At 36.0% G+C, this 13,894-nt stretch overlaps 1 protein-coding gene and 1 long non-coding RNA gene across 2 annotated transcripts; one reads left to right on the forward strand and one right to left on the reverse strand.

Moving 5' to 3' along the window:
- Window positions 1–658: 658 nt before the first annotated feature.
- On the forward strand, window positions 659–6,976 carry LOC141610794 (uncharacterized). The gene is made up of 6 exons (XR_012528409.1): window positions 659–1,557; window positions 1,688–1,811; window positions 1,987–2,062; window positions 3,375–3,415; window positions 5,657–5,761; window positions 6,699–6,976. It is a non-coding gene; the product is annotated as an uncharacterized LOC141610794 (long non-coding RNA).
- A 3,390-nt stretch (window positions 6,977–10,366) lies between these two features.
- LOC141658786 (uncharacterized) lies at window positions 10,367–12,526 on the reverse strand. The gene has a single exon (XM_074465611.1). It carries the CDS (start codon window positions 12,524–12,526, stop codon window positions 10,367–10,369), a length of 2,160 nt encoding a protein of 719 aa, XP_074321712.1.
- Between the last annotated feature and the right edge of the window lie 1,368 nt (window positions 12,527–13,894).

Below are 13,894 nucleotides of genomic sequence, written 5' to 3' on the forward strand. Positions count from 1 at the left end.
AAAGTATTGACAACGGTTATTACACATAAACCCGTTGTCATTAGATAATATATTAACAACGGTTCCTTAGAAAACCGTTGTTAAAAAGTATTAACAACGGGTTTTAATATAACCGTTGTAATTACTTTTCACTAATTTTACGCCAAATTATTAACAACGGTTATAATGTATTACAGAGTAAACTATTGTTATTAGTTTTTATATTAACAACGGTTGTGCAAGTTTGACCCGTTGTTAAAACCAATAACAACGGTTAACAACACATAACCGTTGTAATTAAGTTAAGTAAAATTCACGTCATCCATTCTACAACGTCTTATGGTGATTTTCGTGAATAAGCGTTGTTAAAGGGCCATTGTGGTTGCCTGGATTTGTAGTAGTGTTGTTGTTGCGGCGGCCAAACAAATGGAGGCTTCTGATAGCCTCGTTGCTGAAGCGGATGTGGTGGCACATATACGAAGGAATGACTAGCTTGCCTACGCTGCCTAAAAGAATAAACTTCGTCGTTCTCCGCCAAGCAAATGTAATATTTCAAAAAAAAAAAAATGAAAAATGTAGATTATAATTATAATAATAAAATAATACTCCCTCCAATTTGCTATTTTCTTCCCCTTTGATATGGGTACAAGGATTAAGGATAAGAGTATATATCCAAGGTACTCTTTTTGTTTCGTTTTAGTGAACACCTGGCTTTGCCACTTTGTTGTTTCAGAGGTGTGTTGCACGCTTGTCGTATCCGATGTTAAACAAGGTACAGCCTATATATATTCCGGCTGATCATCTGCCATGGTCAAGTTTCCATTATTAGGTAAAGTGTCCTAATATGCTAATTGGTTAGTGCCTTGTTTTTTTTAGGGGAGGTTATTATAACAACATTAAACTTAAATGTAAAGACAACCAAACCAAATCGTATATTTAGGAGAACAATGGTGAGTCAATATTCTTTGCGTGAACCTGTCTTGCACAAGAGTACAAGATTAATCGAGTAATTCATTGCCTATAGTGTGTTTTACACGATTGTGTTTCAAGGCCGAATCACACATATGATAAGAGGAAAAAGTTTTAAAAATTTTTTTGGGTAACAAATAATGGTAGGTGGTCAATAAATGGAGGGAGTAGAGTAGACTTGTTTTTGAAAACAGAGAAAAGATGGACTCACCACCGTCTATTTTTGGTCATTATTGAAAACTATTTTTGTATTTGAGCCAACCAGTCGATTTGTTGGCACAGAGTAGACTTTCTATTTCTTTGAGAGTAAAAAAAAAAGGCTTGAATAACATAAAATCTGAACTTGTTAGGTTTGGAATAACAAAAATACAGAACTCGAGTAACAACTGAAAACAGAAATAAAAAGGGATCAGCTCTTTGAGAATTTTAGGTACTTACTATTGTTGTTACTGCACCCTTGAACTGACTGTTGTTGACCTTTTAGATGATCGACTTTGAAACTCTTTTGTCAACTATTTTCATGGAGTTGCAATCTTCTGAGAAAATATGTGACGGCTTTGATTTCGGTTACACTGCAATGCCCACTGCAAATTCCGAGTTCAATTTCAGGTAAACTCCACACCTTAATTTCCTCTAATGTCCCCTCACTTTCACTAATCTTACTACCGTGGAAACTTTAGTATTCTAACCTAAACTGACCTGTGATTTTTTTGCCTGGGAACTTATTAACAATAATCAGAGAACTTGGTTTATGGACGTGAAATTAAGAAGGTCGCTCTTCCAACTTTACAAACGATAATTAAGATGTCTTCGGTTTCGAGAAACGCAGCAACGTCCACTGCAAATCCCCAGTTCCATTTCAGGTAAACTCCACACCTTAATAACCTCTAATGTCCTCTCACTTTCACTAATCTTACTACCGTGGAAACTTAATATTCTGACCTAATCTTTTTTGGACTGGGAAGAGCGATTTTCTTAATTTCACGTCTGTAAACCAGGTTCAAAGCTTAACTGATTACTGTTAAAATTGGTGTGCAGAAAAGCTCCATTATAGAAGAAACAAGGAGCAAGTGGAGATTAGTAAAGAGAGGAGAATAACAGGAATAAGTATCAGGTTTGTTCATTACTTTTTTAAAGTCGTGATCCGTAGGTTTTAGTGGGTGGTCTTTAACTCTTGGTGTTCATGTACTAAAACTTAAAATTGTGATCTTTCTGTTTCGGGCATGGAATTGAAAGGAAGAGAAGATGCCATGGTTGATGAACACAGGAAGAACACTGAGAAAAACAAAATAGAGTCAGGGATGGAAAGAGAAGATTCCAGGGGTTGGAGGCAATTTTACTATTGCAGAAGGAAATTCAATGAAATTCTGAACCTAATTTCAAGCACTCGGGTTATGTTATGAATACGACTCAGTTACTCCCAGAGGAATCAAATTTGTATGGTTGCCCATGGTTTCGAAGCAGATCGAATACCACCTTTATGTGTATTTTTCTCACTGACAAATGTGGGCACTACTGATGAACTATAATCAATTTATGTGTATTTCTCTCACGTTCTCCGTCTTAACAGTGTTTTTTATTTTTGGATCTCAACTTCAGAGTGGGACCATCGATTATGGCGAATTTGTAGCAATGATGAGAAAGGGAGATGGTGGGATAGGCGGAAGGACAATGATGCGCAAAAGCCTAAATCTAAGCATGAGAGATGCCCCTGGAGCCCTCTAATTTATAACATTTGTTCCATCAAATTTATGATTGCAGTTAGGGTTGAGGGCTATGAAATCCAGACATGCGAAGTTTGTAGGGTCGTCTTAAAATCGCTCCTTCTTGTTCAACAACTCAATTCCCACCCATCCTGTTATTTTTTACTGGTATATTAAGTTGATTTTTCAGACGGAGGGATTATTTGCTTTTGGGTATTGAGATAACTAGACTATTACTCCCTCCCTCTCAATCATTTGCTTACGTTTTTAGTCTCTGTAAACTAACAAATGAGACAAAGGGAGTATAAGCTTCTCGGTATTGAGATAACTAAGCTATTACTCCCTCCTTCTCAATCATTTGTTTCCCTTTTTAGCCCATGGCCCATGAGGGAAATGTCGTTTTGAAAAATTTCAGTGCATTTCTCATATTGTAGAGACCTCTCATATAGTATATACTCTTGGACCAAGTGGCACATAGTTTGGATGCACTTTCTCAGGATTGAAACCGACCTTCCACCAAACCAAAATTTTGCTTGATAAATTTGTTGCTTTAGTTCTCGCAAGTTTTCTTTGGTCTGTTTGTGCATGGTATTGCTTGATAAAACTGTTGCTTTAAGTTTGCTGTTTTCTTTGGTGCTTGGTACAAAATGTCTTATATACCGAGGTGCTTTGTTTGAAGTTTTAAAATTCATCATAATGCTATTATATTCCCTGTCTTCGCAGGTGCTTCTGCTAATTTTCACACCCTAAATCCAATGGGAAAGGTACGGTGCCTTATTTCTAACCTAAGAAACACCTTTATAATTTCGGGTGGGAGCCTTTATAAAGTCCATTATGAAGTTGCCATATTTTCCCTTTTCAATGGTGCTTCAAATGATTTATAAGCCCTCAATTTCAAACCTACATAAGTACGCTCGATTCCTACTCTAAATTTCATGTCTTTATTGCTTCAAGAGGAAATTCAGGTTCCTTTTGCCTTTCGAAATAAAATTTGATTTGATGTGCATGGAAATTGTTAGATTTTGGATTTGCCATAACCTGGCAGAAATGTCACCGTGTGATATTGGCTTATGTATGGATATTTTGCAGTAGGAAATTTGATATTGGCTCATTAAGAGGCTGTTATGATCAAGGTTTCTGATCGAATCTTATTTTATGTTTCTTCTTGATTTCGGGAAGTGCCATTAGGAAAATTGTCTTTTGTAAGCTTAAGTTCATGCTTAAATACAACTACTAAATACTGTGTTTTTTACAGGTGCTTCAAATGATACAATGTTTTGAGTTTTGATGCTACTGAGTACTCAACTCTGTTTATATTGAACCCATCTGAATGTGTTTCTAAATAATAATGCAAATCATTATCGACAGCCAGGTAACTTACTTGTGACGACTTTATTCAACTCCAAACTTATATGCATACTTGATAGCTGATACTATCACTAGGAACAATGAATAAAAGTAAGAACTCATGTCAATGAGATTTTTGAGCTCTCGGCAACTTGCTATTAACCTATCACACTGATAGCACATGATTACTACTTTTAGTGAAAATAATCTTCCATGTACATTCATCTGGATGGAGTGTGAATGCTTAGATGGTCCTAGAGTCTTGCTTGCTTCTAACTATGTAAAGTATAGTAACAGATGTGGCGCATGAAGAAGAAATTTTTATTTAGGTTTAAAAGTTATCTTGCAGTCGACTGGCTTTTGGATATGGTTTAAGTCAGAATGACATTTTTTAGTGACTTAATGATAGTAATCACTGCATTATGCTTATGTGGGGAAAAATTCTATAGTTCGGCAAGAAATCAGTGTGGCATACTAGATTTCCATGTGCTATCCTACTAGGCTATTATGGATGATAATTGTGTGCAAACAACTATTTTTTAAAAAAACTGTTTCATGAGCACTTCAGCAGGTTTAGTTCGTAACTCTTGCTTGGCTAAATCAGTTCTAATATATTCATTGGTTAACTTGTGTATGGGTACATTCTTTCTATTTGCTATTGGTAGGAGTGGTATCTGATTTTGGTGGTCTAAGGGTTATTTTCTCGCCACAGAGATTTTTGGTTGTAGAGATTAATTATCATTTCTTAACATTGTAGGTGAAAGAGTTGTTTTACAGCAATTGCGAGCTTAATAAAACTTAAAAAGAGTCAAAGACCCCAAATTATAGATTGATGATAGTAATAATAAGTTAATAGCAAGTGGATACACATCATTGTTTCCACCCAAGAATTGAACAGAGACTAATGAAGTCCAAATTCTGACATTTTAAAAAATCATTAAGTAAGCTGCTAAGGATATAGGTAATATGTAGGGACTGTAAATAATCTTGAATTTTAAAAGTCTTGCATGTTTAAAATTTCAAGTTCTTTGGGTAATAGAGGGACTAACAAACATGGTGGTGGCGTAGTTGTTAAACGGCTACAACAAGTTCATGCAATTGATGTGAATACAAAAGGCATTGTTCGGATAAAAGACTTTGGAGTAGAAGGGAGTACTGAATGGCGATTACTTTTAACTGTTTCAGCAAATTCTGTTAATACTTTTTTTATGTAGAAAACCAAAGCCTTGAAAAAATGAGCCGAATTTATTCTAGATTTCATTTTGATATGTTATACATGAGGGCAGTCATTTAGGGGATTGAAGGCAGTGGAATTGGCTTCAATCAATGACTAAGATATACGTACGAGTGCAAGCTAAATAATATTTGGTCTATCCGTTTAGTATAGAGTTTGGGGCCTTTTTTTGTTGTAATTGGCTTTGAACTCAGTAAGAAATAATCTACTTTAGCTTCATAGTAGGATCTTTCATTTGGTAAGAACTAAACTATTAAAGCTTCCTGTGTCAGTCTACTCCTATAGGTGGTTATTTTTATATTTTGGCTTCTATGCTTGGTTGAAGTTGGTTCTTTCCATTAGTTTTATATTCTGATTTACACTACTGTAAAAGTTAGTCTTACTGTCAACACAATCTTACGATCTATGTGAATTTCAATTGCAGGAAATTTTGAAAGAGAAGCTAGAAAAGGCAAAGGAAGAGGTTCCCTCCTGCTTGTCATATTAGTCAGCTTGATCGGCAGGATGTGTTCCTGGAACTCAGTTCCAAGTAAGCCCTTTATCTTATTATTGTCGCTCTAGCTGAACTGTTTGCACTTTGCATCCATGGTTGGAGAACTTACCGATAAGTAATCATTATTTTTGGAAAGTTATAATTATTTTTTGTTTATCAAACTATACTATGTAATCTCTCTTAGCTGGTACTATCATTTTCTAAATTCAAGGTCATTTTTAACACACTTTTTGGTCTAATTACAAACTTTTGGATAACAATCACAAGAATATTTTGGTTGGTAATTTTAAATGGGATACTAAGGCGTGATACTTTGATTGGTAGCGAATTGGGAATGTTTGTGTGCAGCCCTTAAGTTTTGTGTTTGTATTTTATAATGGAACTTTTGTTCGGTTTGAAGTTTGAATGACCTAGAGTTGGACCCTTGACCTTGCAGTATAACTAAAAGGAAGGCGGTGGGGTGGGACTTGAGAAGGATCATCACTAGGATTCAGGTGACCTGATTGTATGTTGTTCTCCTTCACACCTTTACAGTAGTTTCACAAGAAGGGAGAGTGAGAGGGAAAGGGAGAGGGAGAGGAAATGGGTGAATATGTGAACAAGCGAGAGAGGGAGGGAGGGAGGAAGGGAATACATGTTAAAATTATAGAACATAAGACTTAAGTGAATGTTCCATAGATATCATGTACTCGATGGGGCTAAGTAGCTAACATGGCAACATTTGCAGAAGTAGGTAATAAAAATCCATATAAGCTTACGCTGAGAAACTACTTATGGAGTATAATTACTGTATTTTGTTTCATACTTTTGTCAAAACCACGACAGAATTAGATTGTAAGATTTGGATTTTAAGATTTGGTCTTTCATACTTTTGTTTCCAATGTCTCTTGCTAAGTATAATTACTGTTTTGTACCAAGTTTTGTAGTAAGTCAATCAAGCTCTATCAATTGAAATGAAGTTTGTTTTATACAGGTTTGTTCATGATGTCAACAAATGCTTCTTGGAGATTAACTACACATTTGACATCCACGAGGGCTAAAAGGAATAAGAGTCTCAAGTTGTTGATTGATTCTTTCTCGAGTAGCTTATTAGTTCCATGTAACATTGAGTTTGACCTCGTCCTATATCATTATTCATGTTTCGTGTTTTGTTTACATTCTTTTCCAGTTTGATGAACCCATTGTGGTGAATCTTATTAAATTTTGTGCATATGGGGATAGTCAATGGAGCAAGTAGTTTTGATGATTTAATCGTGTTAAAGTGTGTTGATTGAATCTCATGATGGTTACTATCTATAAACTACAAGACTTCGGCTCAAAGATTGCTATGTCCTCTTCAAATTTGTGGGAGTAATGAGCCACACTATGTTGGATACCAAAGATAGATCAATACTCTATAGTCCAAACGGATTGGAACAGATTAGATTGCCATGTGCTCTGAGAATTTGTAAGAGTAATGAACTAGAGTATGTTGAATACCAAACATACGTTAATACTCTATAGCCCAAATGGATTGGAACAGATTGACCACACCCTCGATAAATGTGGATCTAACCTTTTACATGCTACGTTTAAAAACTAAAACTATGTTAATATACAAATCAGAGTGCCTTGCGCATACTATAAGTAACTACCCTAGCATCTTTCCTACCAAATGTCAAAATTTGTATAATCATCAACGGTTCACAAATCACCAAAATTATTAAGAGCAATTTCAATGTAGGTTCTTAGTAATTAGGTTGTCAAAAGAAAGCACTAAAATAAAGTTCGTCCCATTGCAAAGAAAAGTTTGTTCTTAAATTAACAAACTTGGTTTGATATTAAGAATTAAATTCTTTGAAAGAAAAAAAAAAAACAATATTTTTGGCCTCATTAAGTAAATTAACCAATTAATTTCATTAAATAATTAATATTGATATTATGGAAAAACATCAAATAAAATTCTTGCATTGTAACAAAAAATATCTAATTCTTGAGATTGTAAAAAAATGACGTGACAAAGGACAAACTTTATAAAAACAATTCTTCAATTGCACTTGCCTTAAGAGTGAACAGGTCGACGCTTCAGATAAAAATACTTTGTGAACGCCATTTCTCACCTCCAAATATATCCACAAGTGACAAAATATAGAACCCGATAATCATAAGTGAGATGCTGATTTATATAGGACTACGAAAAGTTCACAATGTGATGCAACTTGGTGAAGCCTATGTACCAGAGTACCTGTCGAAAGCCATAGTCGATAAACATTATGTACAGTACTAAACTATATGGAAGGAGCAAGGGAAAAGAGAAGGAAGAGGACCATGAAGATGAAATAAAGAGGTGGTATAGAATGCAACGACGTTGGAGAGAAAAAAGAAGACGAAGGATCGGAAGCAGGAAAGGAATCGGAAGGAGGGAAAGACAAAGAGGAGTAAGATGGGGGTCGGGGGGAGAAGGAGAGTACTATGAGCATGAGGAGAGGAGGTGGTTGAGAGAGAGAGAGAGAGAGAGAGAGAGAGAGAGAGAGAGAGAGAGAGAGAGAGAGAGAGAGAGAGAGAGAGAGGGGGGTGATTATAATGAAAAAATGTTGAAATTTGAAGAAAGCTAGACTAAAAAAATACTCCCTCCAAGTTCCTATTATCTTCCCATTTCAATAAAATACTCCTCACATATATTAGAGAAAGGGGAAGATTAAAAAGAAATTAGAGGGCGTAGAATTTATTAAATTTTTAGGACTTCATTTTCATTTGTGTTGAGAATAGATAGCCTGATTGCAATCATTATCTGATCAAGCTAAATAGTAAAAACACATAAATAATTCACCGTTATAAATTAAAAGTTAACCAATTTTGACAAAAACAATTAAGAATGATTGGACTCAAACGAAAATGAAAACTTTTGACAAACGCAATTAATAATTGATGTTAAAAAACACAAAAGTTCACATTCTTAAATCTAATTAAAAATTGATGGTAAAAACGCAAAAACATAACACTAATTGTAAAAAACTTTCGGGCTGGGGTTAAATGTACTTCATTCATTTGAGGGTTATACACACTATGGTTAATGATTTCATGGCAGTTTGTCGATTTTGGAAAGTAAATGAACTTGGATTTTAGACATTATATGTCATTGTGGTTTCCAAAGACGTCAGGGGAAGAGATAAGGGGAGTAGGACAAATAGTAGAAGGAGAAGGGGGAAGTTAGAGAATACAAATGGGGAGAGGGAAAAGGAATAGAGGTCAACGAAGAGGACAAAGGGAAGTAATAAGAGGCAAGGAGAGGGAAATGGAAGAATGTGAACGACAAGTGTAATGGAGAGGGATAAGTAGCACGAGGAAAAATTGGAGGAGGGAAAATGGAAGGTATAAGGGAAGAGAAAGGGGAAAGGGATGAAGGTCGAGAAAGAGAGTAAGGATAAAGAAGAGAAGGTAGAGAGGGGAAATTGAAAGGATGAAGACGATAAGAGAAAAGGGAAAGAGGAAGGAACGAGGAGGAGAAAGTGAAAGATATGAAGGAGGAGTACTTGAAAAAATGGGAGAAGTAATATGAGAGCAAGTGGAAGAGAAGGGGAAATAAAGAATACATAAGAGGAGGATAGGGAAACATAGAAGGTATAGGGAAGGAGAAAGGGGAAAGAGAAGGAGGATTGCGAGGTTGAAGAAGAGAAGGTGGTTTAGGATGCGACGGCGTTGAAGAGAAAATAGGGAGATAAAGAGGATGACGAAGTAGAGGATGAGGAAGGTTAGGGAAAAGGAGAAGGAATAGGAGGAGTAAGGGAGCTAAGGGGAGAAGAGAGATTAGTATGAGGAGGAAGGGGAGGAGGAGATGTGATGTTTACGTTACTTCGCAAAGTACAATATAATACTAATATCTTATGTCTTATGTATTCCATGTAATTGTTTCTTTAACAATTAACCATCTAACCAAAAAGTGTAGTTATATTCGGATATTCATACTCCCAACAAAGTTAAATATAAATTATTTACGAATGGTTATAATTTTGTTTACAATTAATTTAGCAATTAAAATAATATAACAACAAGAGTTTCATTGCGATTGACACTCAACATGGACAGACAATCGAAACATATCCTATATTCATGTTCCTAACAGAGTTAGATAAGAAATATTTACGAATGTGATCTTGTTTGCAAGCGATTCGAACAACCCCAAAAATATAATGACAAGACTTTCATTGTGATCGCCACTCAAAATGTATAGAAAACCAAATCAAATCGAGATTCACTACTACGCATTTGAAACATAAACGATTAAAATAACTTGGGGGACGGCGCGCATTGCGCGCCGTGCAACCAACTAACTAGTGTATATATATATATATATATATATATATATATATATATATATATATATATATATATATATATATATATATATATATATATAGGTAATGAGGAAAAAAGCCTTGCGCAGGATTTTGGATGGCACAATCCAGGTTATATCCATTCAGCTGTGAATGCACTTCTAAGCTCCTCAAGATGGTACAGTTGAGCATTATATTCAGGTGATTATTACCAACACTATTAATGCACTTCTAAGTAACTTTCTTGTGTTTTTAGACCAATACACTAATACAAAGTGGAAATTTTGGGTTAAACGTTCAGTTCATAATTAATCACCAATTCAACTAATTAAATTAAAATTCTTATGGCAAAGTGATCACTTAAATATGGATGAACCTCTGTCATGTGTTGCAAAACATACAGATGAGCCTTGTCAAATAAAGCAACATCAACGGTAATGACCTTTTTTCCCAAAGTACCCTTCCCTTGAAGTCTTCCTTCATGTCGAGATGTAGGAAGTCCAAGAGGTTTCATATTATTCAAATAATCTTGGCAAAATCCAAGTGTCTCAGAAGCAACCGTTGCTTCAATAATACTGCCTTCAGGACGATATCGATTCTTCATTCGTCTCTTATAGGTACCCATCTCTCGCTCCATCGGCCACATGCTTCTCTGAAATACCGGTCCACAAAGTTTTATCTCTCGCACCAGGTGAACAATTAAGTGAACCATAATGTCAAAGAAACTAATTGGAAAGTACATTTCAAGCTCACAAAGTGTCACAACAACATCGGCTTGTAAATCATCCAAAGAATCTGGATCAATGTCTTTCGCGTTTATTGCATTAAAGAATTTACAAAGCTTTGTGATGACTTGTCTGACATGCTTAGGCAAAATAGATCGAATAGCTATAGGCAATAGCTGGGTTAACAAAACATGGCAATCATGAGATTTCAATCCCACTAACTTCAAATCCTTCATTGAAACAAGGCTACTTATGTTGGAGGAATATCCATGCGGCACCTTCACTCCCTTTAAAGATTCACAAAGCACCTTCTTCTCATTTCTGGACAAAGTCGTGCAAATTGGGGGTAAGTAGGTACGCTTCCCCTTCTGAATTGGATTTACCTCGAAACGACCCCTAGCAACCATGTCATGTCTCGCTTTGACGCCATCTTTAGTTTTATTAGGCATACTCAACAAAGTGCCAATAATACTATCAAACACGTTCTTTTCTACATGCATGACGTCAATACAATGCCTAACCGACAAATGCTCCCAATAAGGTAGGTCCCAAAATATGGACTTCTTTGTGTGATATACACCGTTTGGTGGAGGTTTGTATGGTTTTCCAAACTCTGTAATGATGTTTTTAACCCGTGCGTGATATTCTTTTCCACTTAGAACTAAAGGGGCTGACCGGTGTTCAGTTTTACCATAGAATGTCTTCTTCCTCTTACGATATGCATGGCCCGGGTCAAGCCCTCGACGATGACACATGTACACATGTTTCCCAGAGTGCTCCAACCATTCAGACTCGGTGTCATCACCACATACAGGACAACCCTTATCGGTCTTCAGCCTATAACCCGAGAGGTTACCATACGCAGGGAAGTCATTGATAGTGCAGTACAACATAGCACGCATTTGATATTTTGAACCGCTAGCTGCATCAAACACCTCCACTCCAACATTCCACAACATTTTCAAATCCTCTATCAGTGGCTCTAGATACACGTCAATGTCATTACCCGGTTGTTTAGGACCTGATATTAACATGGTCAATAAAATGTATTTGCTCTTTGCAGTAAGCCAAGGACGAAGATTGTAAATTATCAACATTATTGGCCAAGTACTATGTCGGGTACTTAGAGTTCCGAAAGGATTAATTCCGTCCGTGCAAAGCCCTAATCTTAAATTTCTAGGTTCACTACCAAATTCCGGGAAATCTCTATCGATTGTCCTCCACTGAGGAGCATCAGCGACATGTCGTAACTTGCCATCTTTTTTCCTCCCTTTGTCATGCCATAACATATACTCTGCATCCTTCGGATTTGCAAACAAACGCTTAAACCATGGTATTATTGATAAATACCATAAGGTCTTGGCCGGACCCCCTTTTTTACGACCTTCTTTAAGCTTATACCTTGACTTCTTGCATCGTGGGCACTCATCTAAGTCGCAGTAGTCTTTACGGTACAAAATGCAATCATTCGGGCACGCATGGATCTTTTGGTAATTCGTAGCGAGGGGACATAACACTTTCTTACATCGATAAGTGTTAGTGGGAAGCTCATTACCTTCCAGCAACATATCGGACAAGAGTCTCAATAAAGCACTAAAACTCTTATCGCTCCACCCGTTCCCAGCTTTTAAGGTGTACAACTTCAACACCGCTGATAGACGGGTAAATTTAGAGCAACCCGGAAATAACGGCTTTTTTGAATCAGCAAACAACATTTGAAAAATTTCCGGACAATCGACAAAATCTTTTTCAAGATCATCCATCATCTGATCGACATTATCAGCCTCTATATTTTACTCCTTATCATCACTGTGCTCATTAACCTCATTGTTATTACAATCCTCTCCATTTACCTCAAAATCAACCATCATATTATCAACTTGTTTCTCAACATTTACGGCGTTAGGACAATTAGGAATATCATTCTGTTTCTCTCCGTGCCATATCCATACAGTATAATTTGGTTTAAAGCCCTTTAATATCAAATGTTCTCGCATTTTGCTTCCAGAATTCACCTTCTTTCGATTCTTACATGCGCTACACGGGCACATGAGTTGTTCATCATCCCCTTGTTGTCTTTGATGTTCAACCGCTTGAGTAATAAACTCATGGAGCCTTTCAAGATACTTAAAATCACGCTTTCCATACATCCAACTTCGATCCATGCTATAATTAATTCAAACATAAATATTCTGAAATTAGTAACAATTATTTAATAGTGTAGGAGTTTCTTTATATTAATTCAAAAACTAGGGTTTCGTAATTTCTGGGCAAATTTCAATCTTTCTTTTTTTTGTCAACTTGAATCTTGGATATGTTTATTGAGTTAAGTAGACTAGAAGTTTAGCCATTATACACTTTGATTAGGTTAAGTAGATCACTTGTGGGTCAAAAAAGTTCAAAGGCCAGATTAAGTTGGAACATGAAATTTCTACAGTATTTACATTAGGTAAAGTGAGAGGACATTAGGGTATGGAGTTTACCAGGACAACGGATTTAAATTATGGATCTGCGGTGGAAGTTGCTGTGTTTCCCAAAACTGAATACCAATCTACCATTTCTTAATCATCAATACTAAACTGAAAGCCATACACAGATAAAGAATTAAGGTGGGGAGTTTACCAGGACATTGGCTTTTTTGCAAGGAAGATGCAACACTCTCGGTTATATGTGCTAGTTGCTTTCTTTGATTGCTTTTTCTTAGTCTAATGCTTAAAAAACACAAGCCACAACACTCCCTAGTGCTGGTTATTGTTCATTCCAAGCACAGTTAAATCTTCACACCTTACTTCTTTTGCTTACTGCACATGGTGAGAAGCAAATCTCACCCTTCAAAGGTCACCTCACCTTACATTTTTTCCCTTTTTATAAGGCACCCGTTAACCCCAAATCCCCCTCTGATCACCAGCAATAATATCCACACCAATAATTCGGAAACTGCCTAACTATTTTCCAAGTTTCCTTTTCCTTTTATTAATAGTTATTAAGTACCACATCTAAATTTTTATAAATTTCATTAAAATATTTATATTTATTCATTCTCTATCTAACCAATTAATATAAGAGTCTAAACAAAGGAGTCCCTTCTATGTTAACTCATTCTCTATTTAATTGATGTAATAATAAGAAAC

This window comes from Silene latifolia, chromosome 1 (genome assembly GCF_048544455.1).
Source record: "Silene latifolia isolate original U9 population chromosome 1, ASM4854445v1, whole genome shotgun sequence".
Lineage (NCBI taxonomy): Eukaryota > Viridiplantae > Streptophyta > Magnoliopsida > Caryophyllales > Caryophyllaceae > Silene > Silene latifolia.